The 26,888-nt window shown below is 41.5% G+C and overlaps 1 protein-coding gene across 1 annotated transcript in view; it reads right to left on the reverse strand.

The window, feature by feature from the left end:
- Positions 1-26,888, reverse strand: part of LOC139562083 (VPS10 domain-containing receptor SorCS1-like) — a 57,352-nt gene that overhangs the window by 6,327 nt on the left and 24,137 nt on the right. Inside the window, exons 9-24 of the mRNA XM_071379405.1 lie at positions 20,840-21,019; positions 19,588-19,734; positions 19,391-19,493; positions 18,617-18,693; positions 18,093-18,184; positions 17,553-17,660; positions 15,744-15,861; positions 15,275-15,408; positions 6,689-6,802; positions 6,382-6,553; positions 4,398-4,584; positions 4,087-4,220; positions 3,518-3,641; positions 2,917-3,029; positions 1,915-2,049; positions 124-223 (exon numbers count right to left, since the gene is read on the reverse strand). Coding sequence (XP_071235506.1) covers positions 124-223; positions 1,915-2,049; positions 2,917-3,029; positions 3,518-3,641; positions 4,087-4,220; positions 4,398-4,584; positions 6,382-6,553; positions 6,689-6,802; positions 15,275-15,408; positions 15,744-15,861; positions 17,553-17,660; positions 18,093-18,184; positions 18,617-18,693; positions 19,391-19,493; positions 19,588-19,734; positions 20,840-21,019 — 2,038 coding nt within the window. The remainder of the gene's footprint in view (positions 1-123; positions 224-1,914; positions 2,050-2,916; positions 3,030-3,517; positions 3,642-4,086; positions 4,221-4,397; positions 4,585-6,381; positions 6,554-6,688; positions 6,803-15,274; positions 15,409-15,743; positions 15,862-17,552; positions 17,661-18,092; positions 18,185-18,616; positions 18,694-19,390; positions 19,494-19,587; positions 19,735-20,839; positions 21,020-26,888) is intronic.

The raw sequence follows: 26,888 nt of genomic DNA on the forward strand, positions 1-26,888 counted from the left end.
GGCCAACATCCATAACTCTTAATTCTAATTACATAGTAGTACTGTAGGTAGGACCTTATATCTGTAACTGCCCTATGACCAGACATCAGACTATACTGTGAACACAGCAGCAGACTGGCTGACCTGGAGACGGTCGTGTGGGGTAAACGTTAACCTGAACCCCGGGCCGCAGAGTAAACTGGATGAGGTCTTGGTTCAGGGCACTTAGCAGGACCTGAGAAAGCTGTGGAGGAATAAAACACAGCTCTGGTTACCAGCACCATTTCACACTCATCAATATTTAAACTTCAGTCATGAATAGTAAATACTGCTTTGTTTTAAAGTTGGGCACGTGCTGATATGACATGGAAAGGCCTACTGTAATTCAATTCCTGTCGAAAGGCTGACAGACCAATCATAGCAATTGAAATCTTATCAGGAAAAATTGCCTTATGAGGCAAGAGTGAGTGACATTTGAAAAATGTATACTGTACAACAGTATGTCGCTTTTCCAATACTTTTTTTGCTTTGGATGTTTTTTCTGATTAATAATATGGTAGGCCACTATAAAATACATTGCCTTAAGTAACCTTCTCCTCCTTTTCTTTCCAATACTCTATGATTTCCCCTGCTTTTCACACCTAGATGAAGCAGTCATTTAACAAGAGACCAGAAAGCCTTCCCAAAGCCCATTTGAGTCCTTAGCCATGGCTCACGTATTCCATCTCGTTCTTTCTAAACTCTTCCCATTGGTTAAAATTAGACTACTCTACTCTGTATGAATAATTACTTTTTATTCTAGTGGCATATCAGGGTCAGTAAATCTATTACACATTTTAATAAGCTGCACCAGACATCACGCAAGCACTCATGCACACACGCATGGACACACAAACATGCGCACACACGCCATGCCACTCACGACACAAGAATACGTGCAACAGTGAACTAAGATTTATTACCCCATTGTCTGTAAGGTCTTGCCAGGTAATCAGACAGGCTGTAGATAAATACATCCACCTAATTCCCAACTCAGGGTGCCCCACCACTAGTCTCCACACTACATGTGTCCTACTACATGATGCATCATTGTTAAATACCTATTAACTCAGTTCAAGGCTAACTGATCCACTGGAATTGTGTTTACTTGTTGCAACATATGCAAATATGTCCTATGCAAATACGTGGATCTGGGATTGTAACAGATGATGCAGAATAAGAGTGTCTGATGACGGACTGAAATGGATATCCATTTTACTATAAGCTTGAGCTGCTGAAATGCGGATGAAAACGTGGTGTGTTTTATCAGTTCTATAGAATGCCAAGAATTATAGAGCTGTTAAACAATTAGAGCGCAGTGCCAACATCTTAGTCATTCTATTCAATGTGGTTCTATTCGAAACAAACCCTTCGATATTGGAGTGAATGGTAAAGTATAGTGTGTATTAGAACTATCCACCTCTCATGGTTAGAATTGAGTTATGTGAAATAAATTGTGATGCAGATTACAATGCTGTATTGAGATGAATGCAGGTTTTCAAGGCTGAGGTTCTATTATTTTGATGTGAAGACATTGCCCTCTAGTGGTGGAAATGTGTCCTGAAAAGTCATTTTGTTGAGCTTATATTTCTAATAAAATAACAGTAGGCTCCACATGCACGTGTGATTAAAGCAGCAAAGAGAGAAAAACTCATTATGAGCAAATCATGACGCCACCATGATATGAATAATATAATCAAGAGGAAATGTGTTTCTACATTGTGCTGCTAGTGATGCTGATATTACTTGCTTGTATTGAATGTTGAGGTTGGCCTAACTTTGGCATGATTCAAGTAATGGAACTATGTAAATGAGAATAACAATAATAATCAAAAATAATTCATTAAAAACTCAAAATGTGGATGTGTTTGACTATGAAGCCGGGTGACACATTACCTGCTCTAAATGTGTCCCTTTTCTATTCATCGTCCCCTCTGCTGACCTTTTCTCTGGGATGATAAACAACTCTGCTGCTGTTGGCAACCCTGGGAGCACTGACACCAGAAGCTGCTCTCCATTGATCCCTGTGACCTTCAATTAAAAAGTAATGAAAAATAAATACAATTCTGGGATCTCAGTTTCTTCTTTATTTACATAAGGTTGTGTTATACTGTATAGCATTGCACTGTAATTAAGCATGGAAAAGGCTACATCCACCCAGTTTTCTGCTTTAGATCTCATTTGACTAAGTACCAGTCACTGTCAAGATATAATGCACAAATCAGCCCAAACATGCAAGTTCCATTTGACAGTCTTTGGTAAAGGGCAGGCCTTTTAAGTGCATTTGCGCTGTAACCAGAGGTCCCCTGTCACTTTCCTGGTATAAAACGTGGGAATATCTGACAAGACAGAAGGTCAAAGTGAATGTTTCCCACTGTGAGGGGTATATATAGCTCAGTGTCCGTTATGTAACCCAATGCGCTTCTTGACATCCTGAGAGAGACGAAGGGGACTGACTGGAAGCACTTTTCCTTATATGGTGTACTCTACCTGTTATTTACAATAGGCCAAATACTTATAGGGAAATAACCTGATTTGTGGCACTTAGAAATGGTATACTGCTAGTAATGAAACATGAAACATTTTTGGTTCAGAGTAGAATCCTTTTCAGTTCCATATAGAACCCTCAGCAGAAATGGTTCTACATGGAACCCAAAAGGGTTCTACCTGCAACCAAAAAGGGTTCTTCAAAGGGTTCTCCTATGGGGACAGCCAAAAAACCCTTTAAGGTTCTAGATTTGTCTAAGAGTGTACCATTTGCTACCAAATTGTTCGCAATGCTGTTAAAATTACTTATGAATGAATCATTAGAGATCACCAATTAGTCACTGTAATCCCAGTAATTCACTGGTAAAAAGTGCAGTAGTAGCACTGTAGAATATTTAAAGAAGGACTCACTTGGACCATGGAGTCCTTGACCACTCTACTGATGTCCTGTCTCCATTCAGCCACAGCAGGATTGAAGGCGTCCAGATTAGAGGAGAATGCTAAAACGTGTGACCGGAAATATTCTACAGGAAAATACAAGACATGTTAATTGCTAATGGATACTAGATAATAAGAAAGAAACTGTTAATAGATCATAAGAGATTATAAATGATTATAAACTGGGTGGTTTGAGCTCTGAATGCTGATTGGCTGACAGCTGTGGTATATCAGATCGTATACCAAGGGTAAGACAAAACATACATTTTTACTGCTCTAATTACATTGGTAACCAGTTTATAATAGCAATAAGCCACCTCGGGGGTTTGTGATATATGGCCAATATACCACAGCTAAGGGCTGTAACCAGGCACTCTGCGTTGCGTCGTGTGTAAGAACAGCCCCCTCGTGCCTTATTGCTTAATTAAACATTAAACATCTATATTATTATAATGATCAAGTGGATGAACATCATAATCAATATTTTATATCACAGATCATTTACCACCTGGTTGTTAGAAACCCAGCTATAACACCTCAGTAATACAGAGAAGAGTCATTTCAAAGACCTCACCATAGACTGCAACAGTTATTTTGTCTTGAAGGACGGTGTTGCCTACTGACACTTGCACGGTGACAGTATGAGTTCCCTCCTTGTAGAAGGTGAAGGACATTCCTCCCACTAAAGTCACGACAGGCTTACAGACATAGAAATGGAATGCATACATATTTAATACATTTCCATTTTAGTCATTCAGCAGACATGTTTATCCGGAGCGACTTAGAATTTGTGCATTCATCTTAAGCTAGCTAGGTGAGACAACCACAATGGTAGCAAGTACATTTTCCTACAATAAAGTAGTTATCAGCAAAGTCAGTGGTAGGAGGAAAAGACAAGCGCATTTTATTTGTGTCATTTTTTGGGGGGGGTATAGTCTTTATATGTGTATAGATGATATTATCAATGATGCCTGTAGCATGTTTGACTATGTACGTTTTTTTGTATCACACCTCAATCTGTGTCACAATAGGTAGGTTTGTCCATACAACACACAATATTACAATTCATACTGTAAATGAGGCGAGTAAAGTTCTGTAAATCTAAAAAGTTTGAAGATATAGTGGAAATGTTGATTGACTGACCTCGGTGTGGTTGTTGAACCACCAGTAGTAGGTGACTGTTCCAACGTAACTTGGCTTTAGGACTGTTGACAGATTCACTGCTTTATTCCTAACAACCACAGAGGGAGCTGAAAGCTGCACTTGCTCAAGTGTACCTACAACACCAAACAACAACAAAAAATGTGTTTTCTTTCATGGAATTGTAGTCTTTTCCTACTGCAGACACATCATTTACAGAAAGTTATTTTCAGGTAGAAATGCTGCAAAGAGCACCTGTACTGTAACTCTACAGCAAAGTAATTCTATCCGTCATTCATTTTTGTTTCACTTACAGGTAACATGTAGGTATAGTAAGACTCTCTCAGAGCCCAGGCTGTTGAGTGCCATGGCAGCCACTTGGTAAATGCCGACTTTACTGTAGGTATGTTTGACCCCATCTTCTATGGAGCTGATGTTAGCGTAGGATATGGCCGTCCCATCTCCAAAGTCCACTGTTATACTTGTTGTGGAGCCATCACCCTACCAATGGAAACGCATGTTTATGGCAAGATACAGTGTGCATGTTTAACATAATAATTTAAATGCACTATTTACAGTATATTGATTTCTATACCCTACACATATTCTACCTGTAGCAATACATTGTTATACAGATGTAGGATCTTCATTTCAGCCAGATTGCTACAGCAGGAAAATATTCATGCAGGAACAAGAAATTTGAATTATTAGTTGGATCATAATTAATGGCCATTTTTGGGAAAATCGAGTTTGAAATATCAAGGTGGAAATTACAAACTTCAGAAGCCTTTTTAAACCTCAAATGCATTACAAGTTTAAATGTCCTGCATTGCAGGAAAGTTCTCCTGCAACAGGCAGATCATATTAAGATCCTACATCTGTACAGTATGTAATAACTGTTGTATGACAATGGCTACAAGTGTTACACAACAAACATCAAGGCTCTTAGATAAGGCCTATGAACCAACAAAATGTGAAACATGATGAACTGCTGCTCATCTCAATCCATTGGTCGACGAATGAGTGTAGATCAATGTGAACGTAAATGTATTTTGTGCAAATGCAAATTTGTTTACAACCCTGTTAGTGAGCATATGTCCTTTACCAAGATAATCCATCCACCTGACAGGTATGGCATATCAAGAAGCTGATTAAACAGCATGATCATTACACAGGTGCACCTTGTGCTGGGGACATTAAAAGGCCACTCTAAAATGTGCAGTTTTGTCACACAATACAATGACACAGATGTTTCAAGTTTTGAGCGAGCATGCAATTGGCACGCTGACAGCAGGAATGTCCACCAGAGCTGTTGCCAGAGAATTGAATGTACATTGCTCTACTATAAGCCACCTCCAACGTCGTTGTAGAGAATTTGGCAGTACGTTCCACCGGCCTCACTACCGCAGACCGTGGTGTCATGTGGACGTGCAGTTTGCTGTTGTCAAAGTTGTGAACACAGTGCCCCATGTGGGGTTATGGTACGGGCAGGCATAAACTACGGACAACGAACACAATCACATTTTATCGATGGCAATTTGAATGCACAGAGATACCGTCAGGAGATCCTGAGGCCCGTTGTCGTGCCATTCATCCGCCGCCATCACCTCATGTTTCAGCATGATAATGCACAGTCCCATGTCGCAAGCATCTGTACACAATTCCTGGAAGCAGAAAGTGTCCCAGTTCTTCCATGGCCTGCCTACTCGCAAGACATGTCACCCATTGAGCATGTTTGGGATGCTCTGGATCGACATGTACGACAGTGTTTACCAGTTCTCGCCAATATCCAGCAACCTTGCACAGCCATTGAAGAGGAGTGGGAGAACATTCAACAGGCCACAAACAACAACCTGATCAACTCTATGCGAAGGAGACGTTTTGCGCTGCATGAAGTAAATGGTGGTCACACCAGACACTGACTTTTTTTCTGATCCACACCCCTACCTTTTTTTGTTACGGTATCTGTGACCAACAGATGCATATCTGTATTCCCAGTCATGTGAAATCCATAGATTAGGGCCTAATGAATTTATTTCAATAGACTGACTACCACATATGAACTGTAACTCAGTAACATTTTTGACATTGTTGCATGTTGCGTTTATATTTTTGTTCAGTATAGAACCTAAAAGGGTTCTTTGGCTGTTCCCATAGGAGAACCTTTGAAGAACCATTTCTGGAACCAAAAAGGGTTCTCCTATTGGGACAGCTGAAGAAGCCTCTTGGAACCTTTCTTCTATGAGTGTAGCTTTCAGTAGTTTGATAAGATCTCTAAGAAATATGCCAGACCATTACCTCCTCCAGAAACACCAGGAAGGTCACGCTGTCCTCCTGGGTGGCTGTGAGTGTTCCCTCACTGGTGACCAGCTGCAGACCTCTGGGGGCCCGGTGGGGACACCTCTGTCTCCTAAGGCGGTACTTCCCAAGAGTTCCCACAGTGCAGTTATTGGACAGAGCCTTACGGTATCTACAACATACACACATACAGACATAAATAACTAGACAACCAGTACTCCACCTTAAATACATATGAAGAAATAAAACAAGGAAATACTCTGTCTACTTCACTGAATTACTTTAAATGGAGAAGGATTTACCATACCCTGTAGTGTTTAGGAAGCTGTCCCCGGTGGTGCAGTCTCTGGACACGGAGGATGGAACAAACCAGAAGGCAGCAGTGCATCCTCCATCACTCTGCCTCTCAAAGCCATAATCACTGTTTGGGGTGGGTGAGAAAAATCAATAAGCTACAGGTCGAGGTCAGTAATATGGATGAACTATAGAAAGTGGATGTCTGTTTTCAAAGTTCATTTGTTTTATTTCCTTGATTTTTAACACCAATCATTACTTAGCTTGATATACTATTCTGTTTGACGTGTTCAACATCAATATCACCATTAGAAATTAAAATGTCTAAATACACTACATGAAAAAGTATGTGGACACCTGCTTGTCAAACATCTCATTGCAAACATCTCATGGGCATTAACATGGAGATGGTCCTCCCTTTGCTGATATAACAGCCTCCACTCTTCTGGGAAGACTCTCCACTAGATGTTGGAACATTGCCGCGGGGATATGCTTCAATTCAGCCACAAGAGCATTAGTGATGTCAGGCACTGATGTTGGGCGATTAGGCCTGGCTTGCAGTCGGCGTTCCAATTCATCCCAAGTGTGTTCGATGGGGTTGATGTCAGAGCTCTGTGCAGGCCAGTCAAATTCTTCCACACCGATCTCAACAAACCATTTCTGTATGGACCTCGCTTTGTGCATGGGGGAATTGTAGTGTTCTATTGGCAACGCCAAACCCAGATTCATCTGTCGGACTGCCAGATGGTGAAGCGTGACTCATCACTCCAGAGAACCCGTTTCCACTGCTCCAGAGTCCAATGGCAGCGAGCTTTACACCACTTCAGCCGACACTTGGCATTGTGCATGGTGAACTTAGGCTTGTGTGCGGCTGCTCGGCCATGGAAGCCTATTTCATGAAGCTCCCGACGAACACTTGTTGTGCTGACTTTGCTTCCAGAGGCAGTTTGGAAGTCGGTAGTGAGTGTTACAACTGAAGACAGATGATTTTTACACGCTACGCGCTACAGCACTCGGCGGTCCCGTTCTGTGAGCTTGTGTGGCCTACCACTTCGCAGCTGAGCTGTTGTTGCTCCTAGACATTTCTGAGTCACTGAGTCACAGTAAGGCCATTCCACTGCCAATGTTTGTCTATGGAGATTGCATGGCTGTGTGCTCGATTTTATACACCTGTCAGCAACAGGGGTGGCTGAAATAGCCGAATCCACCAACTTTTGAACAGTATATATAGTGTATGTTTACTGGCTTTGGAACTCTGTAAGAAAATGTTATATAAACAAATATCGTATAAACTTGATTGATGGGCAGATGTCAGTGAACCTTTCAAAGTATGTTAGCTGGAATTAAAAGGTATGCTCCAGTAAACAAATGACAGCATATTGATGAGTGGAGTGCATACCCTTCATTAAGACCCACAAACACACACACACACACACAAAACACACACACATACACCTCTTCAAATACTGACATTCAAGCACACTCAACATCCTGAGACCTTTCTACATGCATACGCCTCCCCAATTTGGTGGGTGGAATGGATTCTACTTTACGGAGTATGAGCTCACTGAGACCATCATCAGGTAATAACACAGGAGGTGCATTGTTTGTATCTGAAAACCTGTTTATACCTGGAGCTAAATGCGTCCTGATCTTGTCCTTATCTTGTCTGTTTACACTTACACTGAGTGAACAAAACATTAAGAACACCTGCTCTTTCCATGACAGACTGACCAAGTGAATCCAGGTGAACATTACATGAATATCTTATTGATGTAACTTGTTAAATATACACTTCAATCAGTATAGATGAAGGGGAAGAAACAGGTAATTAATTACAGATTTTTTGAGATATGGATTGTGTATGTGTGCCGATCAGAGGATAAATGGGCAAGACAAAAGAGTATGTCAAGAGTGTGTCAAGAACTGCAACGCTGCTGGGTTTTTCAAACTCAACAGCTTACCATTTGTATCAAGATTGGTCCACCACCCAAGGGACTTCCAGCCAACTTGACACAACTGTGGGAAGCATTGGAGTCAAAATGGGCCAACATCCCTGTGGAATGCTTTTGACACCTTGTAGAGTCCATGCCCCGATGAATTGAGGCACAATCAGAATGTGGACAAGATCAGGACTAAGGACGCATGGTAGCACCAAGTGTAAACGGGGCTACTGTACACATAAAGTGGTCCTCGACTCCACTCCACTCCACTCCCTTTTAGATTATACGGTTATTCAGACCCCTTGACTTTTTCCAAATGTTGTTACATTACAGCCTTATTCTATTTTCCTCATCATTCTATACACACAATACCTCATAATGACAAAGCAAAATCGTAATTTTAGTTTTTTTGCTATTTTTTATATTTTTTTATAATGGAAATATTGCATTTACATAAGTATTCAGACCCTTTACTCAGTAGTTTGTTGAAGCACCTTTGGCGGCAATTACAGCATAGATTCTTCTTGGGTATGACACTACAAGCTTGGCACACCTGTATTTGGGGAGTTTACCCCAGTCTGAGGACCTGAGCGCTCTGGAGCATGTTTTCATCAAGGATCTCTCTGTACTTTGCTCTGTTCATCTTTTCCTCGATCCTGACTAGTCTTCCAGTCCCTGCCACTGAAAAACATCCCCACTGCATGATGCTCCCATCAACATGCTTCACCTTAGGGATGGTGCCAGGTTTCCTCCAGATGTGACACTTGGCGTTCAGGCCAGGCCAAAGAGTTCAATCTTGGTTTCATCAGACCAGAGAATCTTGTTTCTCATGGTCTGAGAGTCTTTAGGCAAACTCCAAGCGGGCTGTCATGTGACTTTTACTGAGGAATGGCTTCCGTCTGGCCACTCTACCATATAGGCCTGATTGGAGGAGTGCTGCAGAGATGGTTGTATTTCTGGAAGGTGCTCCCATCTCCACAGACAAACTTTAGAGTTCTGTGAGCGTGACCATCAGGTTCTTGGTAAACTCCCTGACCAAGGCCCTTCTCCCCCGATTGCTCAGTTTGCCCAGGAGGCCAGCTCTAGGAAGAGCCTTGGTGGTTCCAAACTTCTTCCATTTAAGAATGATGGAGGCCACTACGTTCTTGGGGACCTTCAATGCTGCTGAAATGTTTTGGTACCCTTCCCCAGATCTGTGCCTTGACACAATGCTGTCTCGGAACTCTACAGACAATTCCTACAACCTCATGGCTTGGTTTTTGCTCTGACATTCACTGTCAACTGTGGGACCTTACATAGACAGGTGTGTGCCTTTCCAAATCATGTCCAATTCAATTTACCACAGGTGGACTTCAATCAAGTTGAAGAAACATCTCAAGGATGATCAATGGAAACAGGATGCACCTGAGCTCAATTTCGAATCTCATAGCAAAGGGTCTGAATACTTATGTAAATAAGGTATTTCTGTTTTTTATGTTTAATAAATTTGCTAACATTTCTAAAAACATGTTTTTGCTTTGTCATTATGGTGTATTTTGTGTAGATTGCTGAGGATTTTTTTATTTAATCCATTTTAGAATAAGGCTGTAACTTAACAAAATGTGAAACAAGTCAAGGGGTCTGAATACTTTCCGAAGGCACTGTAATGAAGGAAGTCACAAACTTCCAGTGTTTACTCTTCAGCTCGCGACCTGCTGCTGTGGACAGAAATCTGTCTCTGGTGAGTACAGCATATGTTCCTCAAAGATTACTGATGAAGTTGTTATTCATTTGGTCCTATTTTCGTCATTATACAGCATTTATGCAGCTCATTTTTATGCCATCTCTGTTACTATTGTTAGATACATTTTTACTGCCATTATTAGCTGATTAGCGTCAGTGGCGTTATTTCAGCTAAACCTAGGGTATGGCATTCTTTGGAAATTTAAGCTAATTTACTGCATTTCTACACATTTTAAAAACCTAAAATGCTATTTGGAGAACAGCGAAAACAAAACTGACCCCAGCCATTACTTATATCACGGCAATATTAGGTTTAAAGGTCTGTGGAATGGCATATACAATGTCAACCACTGCTCAACCTCATCATAAATTCACAAATTTACTTGTGGAAAGCTGCATACAGCGCAACATAAAATAGATGCATAATACACGCTATCGAGTCACAAAAAGGCTGACTTCAGATGCTGACATCAATAGGCGGCAAGTGAGTTTCAAGTTTGGGGAAGCTATTTTGACACCATAAAACTGCACCTTAATAATAAAGGATTACATGCATCTATCGTCGCATTTGCAGACTAATGTAAGGTAGGCTACTATTCCTAATGTGATGAGTAGATTGCTTAGTCAGAATTTAGGCTAATAATGTGACTCAATCACTGTTAGCAAAACAGACCGTTTTGAACAATGAATGTGTTAGCGCGTAGTGACAGAGTAGGCCTAATCAGGGTTTATATCAGGGTTTCCCAACCCTCTCCTCAGCCCCCCCAGACGTTTCAAATGTTTGATTTAATCCTAAACTGGCACACCAAATTCAATTAGTCAACTAACCATCAAACCTTTGACGAAATGTTTTCAGATGTGCCAGTTTAAGGTTAAAACAAAAATGTGAAATGTCTGGGGGGGCCCCGAGGAGAGGGTTGTGAAACCCTGCTTAATATGACTGGAGACACAAGCAACATCTCTTTTAATACGACACAAATTAGTAGGCTACTCTGGTGACACTGACAAACAGTAAAAACAACATGTTCTTGAATACAACCTTCTAATCTTGGCCTAAGAAAAGGGGAGACACAAATTGTACAATATGACGTCCATCTAGCCTGGAGGAGGAAATTATTGTCCCCAAAAAAACTTCCCAGTGACCAGTTGTACTGATCCAATGATAAAGACAATGAATATGCCAGCACTCACCGGGGATATGGCCGATGCTCTCCGCTGGTGCCAATAAGATAGGTTACTGTTCGCTCAATTGGGTGTTGAGAATTCTAGAGACAAATTAGAGTCTTCTCTTTTTAGCAATAGCCATTTACTTTCTAAACAAATGTTTTCCTACGATTGCATTTGGAAATTTTGCGATAGGCCTATTTAACTACTTTTCACTGACAGCTGCTACTCATAAGCTATTTAATAGGCTATTTGCCGCACGTTCTGCCCAAATTTCTAATGATCCTCTGGGGCCAAATCATGCTCTCTGGTGTAGTATTTTAAATTATTTTATTTATTTCTGTATATGCATGAGTAATTATATAGCAATTTTTGTCAAATATAATTCAATTTACTTTACGGGAAGGTAGCTAGCTAGCAAATGTAGCTACATACAATAATACCAAATACAATCAGCATGTAAAGTAGCTAGTTAGCTGTGAATTCACCTAAACAAACTGCACAATCAATTTAGGAGTCTACAATCTTACCATGTTCCACCTGCAGATCGATGTGCCTCACAGAGTGGAGTCTGACATTCGCAATGGCAGATATACTTTTGAGGAGATGGGAAACGTTGTCCATGCTATGTCAATGGGCCATGCGGTTCATTCTGGGTGATTCTGGGACAAGGAGTGCTCTCCTTCAAATAGCGAATACAAGTCTATTGTGCGCTAGCTCAAAAACCCAACATTAGCAAGACTTTCGTCAATAAGAAGTACAACATTACAAGTCTTTTCTGAGATGTGAGATAACTTGCTATCTGTAATATCGTATAGCTTTGGGAATCGTAACATTACGTACTTTTGAGGAAAATAGGCACGTTTCTCTATATGTACACTGTCTTTGAGAAGGGATTGCTTGATGATTAGCTTAGCAACCGCAGGACAACATGAACGTGATTGGTCGACAGTCTGCTGGGTGGGGCGTTATACGTTCCTAAATTCATTGGATTCCTATCTCCTTTCTATAATATCTCAGGCAATGGCACCATGCAATGCACCCTGGACTAAAAAGGCAGACAAATAGGAAAAATGTGCTATACCCTCTGTTAAATTGCACTATTCTCAAGGTAGGAATATCACAAAAATATGATCAATGGCTCATTCGAGAGAAGACAACCTCCCGAGTTATGACATCGGCCAGTATTGAAATCTGACATTTATGATAGAAGTTTTCGCGACCTAAAAGTTGTATTCCTATTAACCTCCAGTGTAGTGAGAGCGACTTTATCACAGTGCTACGTCATACCGGGCAGATTTTTGCCTGCTTGAACACCAATAACTCAGATACACATGAAAACATGAAATGACCCAGGGAATCAATAGAACATCACTCAGAAATGCACAAAAACAATATAACATTCAAAATGGGTGAACCTTTCCTTTAAGGCCAAGTTCAAATGTCAACATCAAAATCAAAACAATTAGCGCACTGCCTAAACGGCTGATCGGCAAAGCATACTGTTTGCACTGTCTCTGCTCACTGCTTTCTTAAAGTAATAGAAAGGCACAGGCTGGCAGCTTCTCTCTGAGCGATGCTCCGCATGGTCCTAAAGCCAGCCAGCCAATACGCTAAACAGACGTTGAATTTTGATCGGGATTGGAACAAATTTAAACTGCTTTTTTTGAAGCCTCCTTTTACATTTTTGGTCTTGAGTCGACTGCCATACCCTGCCATACTCAACTGATGCCCCTGTTTAGCTTCATCTTGCTAGCTATCTGTATCTCATTTGAGTCATTTGTATTATTGGGAACTGTTTATCTTGTCTGTTATTCCTAATTAGTGTCTTATTCTAACCTGTCATGTATTGATACCATTCTTGTTTATTTTTTCCTGACACACAGTATGGATATGGAGCTTGTATAGATAAAACACAGTTTAATTGGATAATCACGGCTGAATGATATGGCAAAGACGTCTGAACATTTACGTTAACCTGCAAGGTTATAGAGCTTTATTAACTGAGGAACTGCTAACGCTCTCTTACACAATCTACATATCTACAGATGTAGGATCTTAATTTGATCCCTCTTTTGTTACTGAAATGCAAACTTGTAGTGTATTTGATTTTTAAAAAGGCTTTTAAAGTTTGTAATTTACACTTTGACATTTCAGACTTGATTTACCCTAACAAAAAATGTATCAACCCCTACAAAAATACACCTGACTGACTACGCAGTTGAATAGCTCGCTCCCCAAGATCAATGCCTAGCCTCAACACAGGCACTGCTCTGACAAGGACGATGGAGTAGTCGAGCAGATATACTAACAAAGAGCAGTGTGCCCAGCTCCAGATCTAGTGCCCACTCGGTGAGCCAATTCCCAGGCCTTTCTAACCTCCAAGCAGCTATGTTGGAGGAGAAAATAAAGCTCATGGAGCGTCAGCTGGATGAAAATTACAGTGCCGACATGGATTGTGAAGGTTTAGACTCCCAGGCCAGAAAAGCTCAGCAGGAAAGGGAACAAAATCTGCGGCTACAGGAGAAAGCATAAATAAAATAGAGAATGAGCTGGAGCTATTCAAGCTCACCACATCTTTCCTTAACGATGAAGAGGAAGATGATGATACCTCCAGGAGCACCTCCCCAGCACTATCTGACGGGTCCCTCCGCACACCTTGTGACACCTTTGTGCCTTTCCCACAGGCAGAACAGGCACCACAGGCAGCACAGGCACCTCAGGCAGAACAGGCACCACAGGTTGCACAGCGAGACAGCAACCTTGAGGAAAGTTGAGCCTACGTTGACTCACCTCCACTTCTCCCTGTCTATCCATGGTACCCTGGACCAGCAACTGGTTACTCACCCCGCTCCAGCATGGTTCCGCAACCTGCCCCACGACCTGGTATGAAACAGCTAATTGCCTCATTATACAGCATCTCAAAGTCATCGTTGCCCCATTTTGAGAGCGGAAGAGAGAGTGACTCAGAACAGCTACGAGCTCAGATTTGTTTCCCATGTCAACCCGCTCTTGAGCAAGATGCCACAGGACTACCGAGATTAATTTGTGGAGTACAGTTTTGACCACGGTGTCGGACAGGCCAAATGTACGCTTTACCTGACTTGACAGCCAGGATCCAGAAGAAGTCCAAGGCTAAGCATATATCAAGCAGAGATGTGGCCCTCTACCAATGTGACAGTTAAGAATGACCAACGTGCCTCCACTAGACCAAAGGAGAGAGCCGCTTCAATCCTTAACATCAGTGAATATCCAAGCTCCTAGGAGCCTGCTCAAGCCAAGACCCCTTCCAAACCCTAGCTATTCTCTCATCACTGTGACAACACATAACAAAATCTCAACTCATGTCCAGAGTTCAGGAAGTTCAACACAGGACAGATCGTTAAATGGATAAAGGATAAACAACGGTGCTGGAAATGTGGACAACCCCATAAACCTGATGCTTGCACCCTCGAACAACCCAGCCATGCAACTAGCAGCACCTAACGATCTTTCACGATTCCATCCAGCAAAACCAGAAGAGCGTTCTTATGGGGAGTGTCCCTACTACAAAAATGTACCTGGACAGACCCAACAGATCACAGAAATGTATGATGAAGGTTGTGAAACTTCTCCTTCACAATGGAGATAAATGGTTACAAACAGTCTGCAATTGTGTTATTGTGCTCCAATGGCGCCTTTTTAAATTGCAGCTAAAAGGATTAATAAAGACTGTAGTGAATTGAATTGAATGTTAAATAAGCGACAGTAGCAGGCAGTAGGCTCCTCACCACTCAAAGTCAGCCTCAGTGCATGGACAGGAGTCTGACATATGGGAGATGTACTGATCTTTGGTTTTGACACATCTGGCGTCGGGCTTCAGATTCTGGAAGATTCTCTTCACTCCCATGATGCAGACTTTACCCTGTGAGAAATAATGCATTATTTGAATAATTAACTAAAACATTTCAGAATTTACTTTATTTTTTATTTAACGGCTTCAAAGGAAAGACACTGATTGATGGAGTTAAAAAATTCATTACAGTACATGAAAATGTGTATAACTTATACTTTGTTATCTGGAAGTTAATACACAGAAAATAGCCATAATATTCAGACAAATTTGAGATAGACTATTGGGTGAGATAGGACATGTTTATCTTCATTGTATCCATGTAGAAGAATAAGCTTGAGCAGATGTATTCCATCGAACCAAGGTCCCCAAAGCCATTATAAATGTATCAAAATGGTTGCTCTTACGTCATTGTGTAACTGCCATGTCTGATAGTCGTCTGTGGTGCACCTTCTGTTGAAGATGGGCCTGAAGTCAATCTTGACGAGCTGCCATTCAGAACGATGGCTGAAATGGCCAAATATTCTGCAAACACAAAAAGTCAGGCATGAGAAAAAAGGGAGGAAAAAAGGGTTATTAGCAAAAAACTATTTTTTAGCATACAGTCATGGCCAAAAGTTGGGAGAATGACACAAATATTAATTTTCACAAAGTTTGCTGCTTCAGTGTCTTTAGATATTTTTTGTCAGATGTTACTATGGAATACTGAAGTATAATTACAAGCATTTAATATGTGTCAAAGGCTTTTATTGACAAGTACATGAAGTTGATGCAAAGAGTCAATATTTGCAGTGTTGACCCTTCTTTTTCAAGACCTCTGCAATCCGCCCTGGCATGCTGTCAATTAACTTCTGGGCCACATCCTGACTGATGGCAGCCCATTCTTGCATAATCAATGCTTGGAGGTTGTCAGAATTTGTGGGGTTTTGTTTGTCCACCCGCCTCTTGAGGATTGACCACAAGTTCTCAATGGGAAAGGCATTGTTCGTCACCAAACTGTTCCTGGATGGTTGGGAGAAGTTGCTCTCGGAGGATGTGTTGGTACCATTCTTTATTCATGGCTGTGCTCTTAGGAAAATTGTGAGTGAGCCCAATCCCTTGGCTGAGATGCAACCCCACACATGAATGGTCTTAGGATGCTATACTGTTGGCAAGACACGGGACTGATGGTAGCGCTCAACTTGTCTTCTCCGGAGAAGCTTTTTTCCGGATGCCCCAAACAATCGGAAAGGGGATTCATCAGAGAAATTGACTTTACCCCAGTCCTCAGCAGTCCAATCCCTGTACCTTTTGCAGAATATCAGTCTGTCCCTGATGTTTTTCCTGGAGAGAAGTGGCTTCTTTGCTGCCCTTCTTGACACCAGGCCATCCTCCAAAAGTCTTTGCCTCACTGTGCATGCAGATGCATTCACACCTGCCTGCTGCCATTCCTGAGCAAGCTCTGTACTGGTGGTGCCCCGATCCTGCAGCTGAATCAACTTTAGGAGACAGTCCTGGCGCTTGCTGGACTTTCTTGGGCGCCTTGAAGCCTTCTTCACAACAATTGAACCGCTCTCCTTGAAGTTCTTGATGATCCGATAAATGGTTGATATAGGTGCAATCTTATTGGCAGCAATATCCTTGCCTGTGAAGCCCTTTTTATGCAAAGCAATGATGACGGCACGTGTTTCCTTGCAGGTAACCATGATTGACAGAGGAAGAACAATGATTCCATGCACCACCCTTCTTTTGAAGCTTCCAGTCTGTTATTCGAACTCAATAAGCATGACAGAGTGATCTCCAGCCTTGTCCTCGTCAACACTCACACCTGTGTTAACGAGAGAATCACTGACATGATGTCAGCTAGTCCTTTTTTGGCAGGGCTGAAATGCAGTGGAAATGTTTTTTGGGGATTCAGTTAATTTGCATGGCAAAGAGGGACTTTGCAATTAATTGCAATTCATCTGATCACTCTTCATAACATTCTGGAGTATATGCAAATTGCCATCATACAAACTGAGGTAGCAGACTTTGTGAAAATGTATATTTGCGTCATTCTCAAAACTTTTGGCCACGACTGTAGAAGTGCAAGTAAAAAAGGAGCTGGGCACAAGGGATGTTTGTGATTACAAAGAGAAAATAGAAACAAACTTTTTTTCTTCTCTAAGCATCCAATAAACTTTCAGTGCATTGCATAATACATACTATATCCATATGGCATTTGTTTTGATTCTTACGTCATGATGAGGGTGTCCTCCCCTGGCTCTCCTAAGACTCCGTCTACATAGAGAGGAGAGGAGGTAAAGCTGAATTTCTTCCAGTGTCTTCCCTCATCAAAACTCAACCTGGATGGAGAAACAACATGTTGTCTCTCATACATGTGGATCCCTCACTGTGCATAGAATTATACTGTAGTGCATAGATTATACTGTAATTCATTTGATCACCCTGTTGCAGGAGAACATTTCTGCAATGCAGTGTATTTGAGGTTTAAAAAGGCTTCTGAAGTTTGTAATTTCCATTTAAACATTTCTGACTTGATATTCCCTTACGGAAAATGTATCAATCCCTACAAAAAATGTCAGTTCAGTACAATCCACATAATAATTCACATTTCATGTTGCTGCAGGATTATTTTCCTGCTGTAGTAAACTGGCTCAAATTAAGATCCAACATCTGTACATAATACAGTCCATAAAACATTTAAATAGACAAACGTAAATCAATGTTGATAATTTAACAGTGTGCACGAAGTTGAATGTTAAAGGAAACAATACCAAATGTGTCTGATGGGGAGAGGTGTGTGTCGAATGGCCACTAGGGCACCGCCCTGGTTAAGAAAGAGGATGCTATACTCCTCCTCAAATACCTACAAACAGGGACAGGATTTCATCACATTTTCACAGAGGTCAGAGATGTACATAACCTTCATGTACACTTTTGATGAGTAATATACCATAATATTTCATGACTATACTGCTATTCTACTATATCATGCAACACAGCTACATAGCACATGAAACACAGCAACATAGCACATGCAACATATCATATATACATTTTTTTAAAGAGGGCTCATCAAATAAAAACCGCTCCTAAGAAGCTGTATAGGAAAATAATAATAACTGCCCATGGCGTGTGATCAAGGGTAATGTCAATCTATATCATGCATCATTCATTCAGAGATTGCTCCCTCCTCCAAATGATTGAGTCATAAGCCGATTGATCTTTTCTTCTATGTGTCTGTCGTCTTGATTTTGTGTCACACTTCAGTGGCGCCTGTCTCTTTCAATCACAGTACCTCTCTCCAAGTGTTGCCAGCATCTGAGGTGATGAAAATGCTGACATTATTGGCGGTCAGCTCAGGCCCAATGGTACCTTGATGTAGAAGGTATAGCATAGTTACAGTGTAAACACATTGAACAATTATGAACTTTCATTTTATGCTTTCTCATCCCACATTACAAAATATTTAATGAACAATTAAATCAAAATAAAGATGCATACACACTGCATCAGGCTACAGCTCTCCTGAAAAGTGAGTATTTACTGAGACATTCAGACATTCCAATCTTTTCTTCAATATCTGTTTTTGTCAACCATCTGTGAGTATAGATGTGCAGGCATACTGTGATCAATTTCACAATGCAAACAGATCTGACCAAATGGTTTTAAGGCAGAATGCCAGCAAGATAACAGGGGTCTTTAACAGTGGAAAAATAGCAAAGTGCAAGAGTTGTATAAAAACTGCAAATTGGGAACCATAGGGCTATACTACAAAGCAGGATCAAGGAGTTAGCCAGTTAACTTGCCTAATTATTTGGAAATACATTTTAAAAAATTGGAAAGATAACCTTGAAATTGGCATGGTCAAATTGACTCAATAACCTAAAATACATATCTAAGTTTATCTTTCTTAATGAACAAGAAAATCTATAGTTATTTCTGGTTGTTTATCAAAGTTAGCTGGCTAAGTAATTGATCCTGCTTTGTTCTATACCCCTCTGAGGGAGAGCAGAGGTCCTTGTGGGCATTGCTAAAAAAAAGAAAACTAAAGTTATCAAATAGTGCTTACCTGATGCCACTATAATTCCTGGAGCTGATTCTTTGCTGACTATGTTTCCAGACGTGTACGGGTTGTCAGACACATGGAGATGCAGGTGCAATGAACAATAGGGCTAAAAAATACCAAAACAAAAAGACATAAGGTGGTTTATAGACCACAACTGTTACACGTTTTCAGATATTGCTCACTTGCAAATGCAGACTCACCTGTACACAGTAGAGTCTGGTACCGCTCAGATCAGTGGTAGGAGCATGTAGAAGACGCCAGTCTCGCCCCTTATTGTAAGTGATAAATGTTTTCACTTCGTTCTCGACAACTTTATTTGACAAGAACAACCCTTTTATCCCTGCTACCTAGGAACACGTGAGAAACAGAGACATGAAAAAAATATTGAGGGTCAAAAGCTACAACTGTAAATGATTCAAACATAAGTAAAGCTGAAGCCTTAGTTTTGAGGTGGAACGCGATAGCATTTCTGACAGGGAGCACTACTTTGGACCATCTGTGGGTCTCTGCAGAGTGAAAACAACATATGGCGGAGCCCAAAGACATTTCTATTTCTTTGTATTTACAAACGGAGATGCATGCACTGCACTCACACAGCACTCACTCCAGTACATCCTGCTCCTCAATGCAGAGTGCACACATTCTGTATCAAGAAATGTCTATGACCTTTTCGTAGCATTACTGGATAAGCCATTTCCTATACATATTCAGAGTGCCTTTACAAAAAGGGTTCACAGTCAGTGTGTTTGGTCCTGTGAGCTTCAACACGTATTCTGGTTTTAATGGAGACAATGAGCAATGAGAGTAATCGTTGCTGATAGCTATCTAGGCTGTATGGTTGTATTAACGTAATTACATGAGTAGCTTTTACTGCTAGTTCAGGATGAAGGTAATCAGTGCTGATTACATGTGCGGGTAGGCATTGCTTTGTAGGGTCGTCAGTAGCGCTATACCTAGCGGTCAGTGAAGACAGATATGGGTGCAGGTTCTACAGTAGCTGAAGTTAATATAGTAGAAGTGAATCAAGAATTATTGTGTGTAGACCTGGAAATGTGCTAACGTAACAATGATACATACTGTACCTTATAAAATGAGATCATCTTGGTTACGCATGGACCTGCTAGTTAATGGCTAACAAAACTCTACACTTCATAGATGTAGATTATAACGATCTGATATTGTATGAGTAAATGTATGCTAATATATTCTAATAACGCTGCATACTTGGATATGGCAGGTCTTCATGATTGATGTACAGTATGTGTTCGCTTAAGTTACTAACATATGAAATAAGGGGGAACAGCCGGGATCGATGCTTCAAAAAGATGCCCAGCTGTTACAAGGCAAGGGCACTCCAGTACCATCTGTGCCATAAAGGTTGAGACCTCTTGTCAGAAGTGGTAGTGTGCATACAAACAGGGATGGCACTCTAACTAAGCCGTTGCTACATACCTCATAGAGGTCTATCATAACGTTGCCCTCTGGTCCCCCACTGCTCACTACGTTCTCCAGGGCCAGAGTGAAGAAGAGACCGCGGGCCTCTGACATGTACAAGTTGTAGGAGTCATTCTGGTGCCAATCCTGCACTGCTGCCACCACCTGGTTATCATCTGTACTGATTATCTGCAAGTCCTGGAAATGAATTATTAGTTAGGATCCTATACCATACAATACAAACATTATTTTCCTTAGGGATTTTGTTTCAGGACTGCAGTGGAACCCAATGACCACAAACGGGTTGAATTAACGTTGTTTCCATGTTATTTCATTTAGAAAATGCAATGTGATGATTTTGAATCAACGTTGAAAACTGATCGGATTTGCAAAAATTCATCAACTTAAGGGAATTTCTGTGATGTTTGTCTTTTTTTCACCCAAGTTTTAACTTAAATCAAACGACATGTTTTTTTGTTGTTTTTTTTACGTTGAATTCCCGTTAGTGTCCAGTGGCGTAATTCTGCACACAACTGTAGGGGAGAGTGGGGCAAGTTAAGCCATTTTTTTTATATTAACAAACATGCAGTCTCTACATACAGTACCTGTCAAAGGTTGACACACCTACTCATTCAAGGCTTTTTATTTATTTGTACTATTTTCTACATTGTAGAATAATAGTGTAGACATCAAAACTATGAAATAACACATATGTAATCATGTAGTAACCAAAAAAGTGTGAAACAAATAAAAAATATATTTTATATTTGAGATTCTTCAAAGTAGCCATCCTTTGCCTTGATGACAGCTTTGCAAACTCTTGGCATTCTCTCAACCAGTTTCATGAAGAATGCTTTTCCAATCGTCTTGAAGGAGTTCCCACATATCAAATCAATCAAATCAAATCAATTTTATTTGTCAAATACACATGTTTAGCAGATGTTATTGCGGGTGTAGCGAAATGCTTGTGCTTCTAGCTCTGACAGTGCAGTAATATCTAAAAAGTAATATCTAACAGTTTCACAACATATACCACAAAAAACATAGATTAAGAATATACATACATACAGTGGGGAGAACAAGTATTTGATACACTGCCGATTTTGCAGATTTTCCTACTTACAAAGCATGTAGAGGTCTGTCATTTTTATCATAGGTACACTTCAACTGTGAGAGACGGAATCTAAGACAAAAATCCAGAAAATCACATTGTATGATTTTTAAGTAATTAATTTGCATTTTATTGCATGACATAAGTATTTGATCACCTACCAACCAGTAAGAATTCCGGCTCTCACAGACCTGTTAGTTTTTCTTTAAGAAGTCCTCCTGTTCTCCACTCATTACCTGTATTAACTGCACCTGTTTGAACTCGTTACCTGTATAAAAGACACCTGTCCACACACTCAATCAAACAGACTCCAACCTCTCCACAATGGCCAAGACCAGAGAGCTGTGTAAGGACATCAGGGATAAATTGTAGACCTGTACAAGGCTGGGATGGGCTACAGGACAATAGGCAAGCAGCTTGGTGAGAAGGCAACACCTGTTGGCACAATTATTAGAAAATGGAAGAAGTTCAAGATGACGGTCAATCACCCTCGGTCTGGGGCTCCATGCAAGATCTCACCTCGTGGGGCATCAATGATCATGAGGAATGTGAGGGATCAGCCCAGAACTACACGGCAGGACCTGGTCAATGACCTGAAGAGAGCTGGGACCACAGTCTCAAAGAAAACCATTAATAACACACTACGCCGTCATGGATTAAAATCCTGCAGCGCACGCAAGGTCCCCCTGCTCAAGCCAGCGCATGTCCAGGCCCGTCTGAAGTTTGCCAATGACCATCTGGATGATCCAGAGGAGGAATGGGAGAAGGTCATGTGGTCTGATGAGACAAAAATAGAGCTTTTTGCTCTAAACTCCACTCGCCGTGTTTGGAGGACTAGAAGGATGAGTACAACCCCAAGAACACCATCCCAACCGTGAAGCATGGAGGTGGAAACATCATTCTTTGGGGATGCTTTTCTGCAAAGGGGACAGGACGACTGCACCGTATTGAGGGGAGGATGGATGGGGCCATGTATCGCGAGATCTTGACCAACAACCTCCTTCCCTCAGTAAGAGCATTGAAGATGGGTCGTGGCTGGGTCTTCCAGCATGACAACGACCCGAAACACACAGCCAGGGCAACTAAGGAGTGGCTCCGTAAGAAGCATCTCAAGGTCCTGGAGTGGCCTAGCCAGTCTCCAGACCTGAACCCAATAGAAAATCTTTGGAGGGAGCCGAAAGTCCGTATTGCCCAGCGACAGCCCCGAAACCTGAAGGATCTGGAGAAGGTCTGTATGGAGGAGTGGGCCAAAATCCCTGCTGCAGTGTGTGCAAACCTGGTCAAGAACTACAGGAAACGTATGATCTCTGTAATTGCAAACTAAGGTTTCTGTACCAAATATTCAGTTCTGCTTTTCTGATGTATCAAATACTTATGTCATGCAATAAAATGCAAATTAATTACTTAAAAATCATACAATGTGATTTTCTGGATTTTTGTTTTAGATTCCTTCTCTCACAGTTGAAGTGTACCTATGATAAAAATTACAGACCTCTACATGCTTTGTAAGTAGGAAAACCTGCAAAATCGTCAGTGTATCAAATACTTGTTCTCCCCACTGTATATGTCAGAGTGGAATTGGACTAAGAAACAGTGGCATAGTATAGAGTACAGTATATATAAACTCAGCAAAAAAAGAAACGTCCTCTCACTGTCAACTGCATTTATTTTCAGCAAACTTAACATGTGTAAATATTTGTATGAACATAACAAGATTCAACAACTGAGACATAAACTGAACAAGTTCCACAGACATGTGACTAACAGAAATGGAATAATGTGTCCCTGAACAAAGGGGGGGTCAAAATCAAAAGTAACAGTCAAAATCTGGTGTGGCCACCAGCTGCATTAAGTACTGCAGTGCATCTCCTCCTCATGGACTGCACCAGATTTGCCAGTTCTTGCTGTGAGATGTTACCCCACTATTCCACCAAGGCATCCGTAAGTTCAAAGACATTTCTTGGGGGAACGGCCCTAGCCCTCACCCTCCGATCCAACAGGTCCTAGATGTGCTCAATGGGATTGAGATCCGGGCTCTTCGCTGGCAATGGTAGAACACTGACATTCCTGTCCTGCAGGAAATCACGCTCAGAACGAGCAGTATGGCTGGTGGCATTGCAATGACTGCCTGCAACGACAACAAGCTCAGTCCGATGATGCTGTGACACACCGCCCCAGACCAAGACGGACCCTCCACTTCCAAATCAATCCCGCTCCAGAGAACAGGCCTCGGTGTAACACTCATTCCTTCGACGATAAATGCGAATCTGACCATCACCCCTGGTGAGACTAAACCATGACTCGTCAGTGAAGAGCACTTTTTGCCAGTCCTGTCTGGTCCAGCAACGGTGGGTTTGTGCCCATAGGCGATGTTGTTGCCGGTGATGTCGGGTGAGGACCTGCCTTACAACAGGTCTACAAGCCCTGAGTCCAGCCTCTCTCAGCCTATTGCGGACAGTCTGAGCACTGATGGAGGGATTGTGCGTTCCTGGTGTAACTCGGGCAGTTGTTGTTGCCATCCTGTACCTGTCCCGCAGGTGTGATGTTCGGATGTACCGATCCTGTGCAGGTGTTGTTACACATGGTCTGCCACTGTGAGGACGATCAGCTGTCCGTCCTGTCTTCCTGTAGCACTGTCTTAGGTGTCTCACAGTACGGACATTGCAATTTATTGCCCTGGCCACATCTGCAGTCCTCATGCCTCCTTGCAGCATGTCTAAGCCACGTTCACGCAGATGAGCAGGGACCCTGGGCATCTTTCTTTTGGTGTTTTTCAGAGTCAGTAGAAAGGCCTCTTTAGTGTCCTAAGTTTTCATAACTGTGACGTTAATTGCCTACTGTCTGTAAGCTGTTAGTGTTTTAGCGATCGTTCCACAGGTGCATGTTCATTAATTGTTTATGGTTCATTGAACAAGCAAGGGAAACAGTGTTTAAACCCTTTACAATGAAGATCTGTGAAGTTATTTGGATTTTTACGAATCATCTTTGAAAGACAGGGTCCTGAAAAAGGGTTGTTTCTTTTTTTGCTGAGTTTAAATGAGATGGGTGATTAGCCATGTTCTGTTATAATCTCCAGCCGGCACAGCCAGACTGGCCACTCCTCAGAGCCTGGTTCTTCTCTAGGTTTCTTCCTAGGTTCTGGCCTTTCTAGGAAGTTTTTCCTAGCCACTGTGCTTCTACATCTGCATTGCTTGCTGTTTGGGGTTTTAGGCTGGATTTCTGTACAACACTTTGTGACATTGGCTGATGTAAAAAGGGCTTTATAAATACATTTCATTGATTGATTGATTGATTGAGTGATGCAATATTTACAAACAATTAAAGTGACTAAGATACCGTAGAATAGTATAGAGTACAGTTTACACATATGAGATGAGTAATGCAAGATACATTATTAAAGTGGCGAGTGTTAAATTTCCTTAAAGTGGCCAGTGATTCCTAATCTATGTCTATAGGCAGCAGCCTCTGATGTGCTGGAGATGGCTGTTTAACAGTCAATGGTGTAGTATAGAATACAATACAGTATATACATAAGAAGGAGTATACATACGTATATGTATATGTACCTAGGTGTCTGGTTAGACTGTAAACTCTCCTTCCAGACTCACATCAAACATCTCCAATCCAAAGTTAGATTTAGAATTGGCTTCCTATTTCGCAACAAAGCATCCTTCACTCATGCTGCCAAACATACCCTCGTAAAACTGACCATCCTACCGATCCTCGACTTTGGCGTTGTCATTTACAAAATAGCCTCCAATTCCCTACTCAATAAATTGGATGCAGTCTATCACAGTGCCATCCGTTTTGTCACCAAAGCCCCATATACTACCCACCACTGCGACCTGTACGCTCCCGTTGGCTGGCCCTCGCTTCATACTCGTCACCAAACCCACTGGCTCCAGGTCATCTTCAAGACCCTGCTAGGTAATGTCCCCCCTTATCTCAGCTCGCTGGTCACCATAGCAGCACCTACCTGTAGCACGCGCTCCAGCAGGTATATCTCTCTGGTCACCCCCAAAGCCAATTCCTCCTTTGGCCACCTCTCCTTCCAGTTCTCTGCTGCCAATGACTGGAACAAACTACAAAAATCTCTGAAACTGGAAACACTTATCTCCCTCACTAGCTTTAAGCACCAGCTGTCAGAGCAGCTCACAGATTACTGCACCTGTACATAGCCCATCTATAATTTAGCCCAATCAACGACCTCTTCCCCGACTGTATTTATCTATTTTTGCACCCCATTATTTCTATTTCTACTTTGCACATTCTTCCACTGCAAATCTACCATTCCAGTGTTTTACTTGCTATATTGTATTTACTTCGCCACCATGGCCTTTTTTTGCCTTTACCTCCCTTATCTCACCTCATTTGCTCACATTGTATATAGACTTATTTTTCTACTGTATTATTTAATGTATGTTTGTTTTACTCCATGTGTAACTCTGTGTTGTTGTACACTGCTCAAAAAAATGTATCCATGCTTTGTTACTTCTAGGTTAGACTACAATGCTCTACTTTCCGGCTACCCGGATAAAGCACTATTTAAACTTCAGTTAGTGCTAAATACGGCTGCTAGAATCCTGACTAGAACTAAAAAATGGTATCATATTACTCCAGTGCTAGCCTCCCTACACTGGCTTCCTGTTAAGGCAAGGGCTGATTTCAAGGTTTTACTGCTAACATACAAAGCATTACATGGGCTTGCTCCTACCTATCTTTCCGATTTGGTTCTGCCGTACATACCTACACGTACGCTACGGTCACAAGACGCAGGCCTCCTAATTGTCCCTAGAATTTCAAAGCAAACAGCTGGAGGCAGGGCTTTCTCCTATAGAACTCAATTTTTATGGAATGGTCTGCCTACCCATGTGAAATACGCAGACTCGGTCTCAACCTTTAAGTCTTTACTGAAGACTCATCTCTTCAGTGGGTCATATGATTGAGTGTAGTCTG

This window comes from Salvelinus alpinus, chromosome 32, assembly GCF_045679555.1.
Source record: "Salvelinus alpinus chromosome 32, SLU_Salpinus.1, whole genome shotgun sequence".
NCBI lineage: Eukaryota > Metazoa > Chordata > Actinopteri > Salmoniformes > Salmonidae > Salvelinus > Salvelinus alpinus.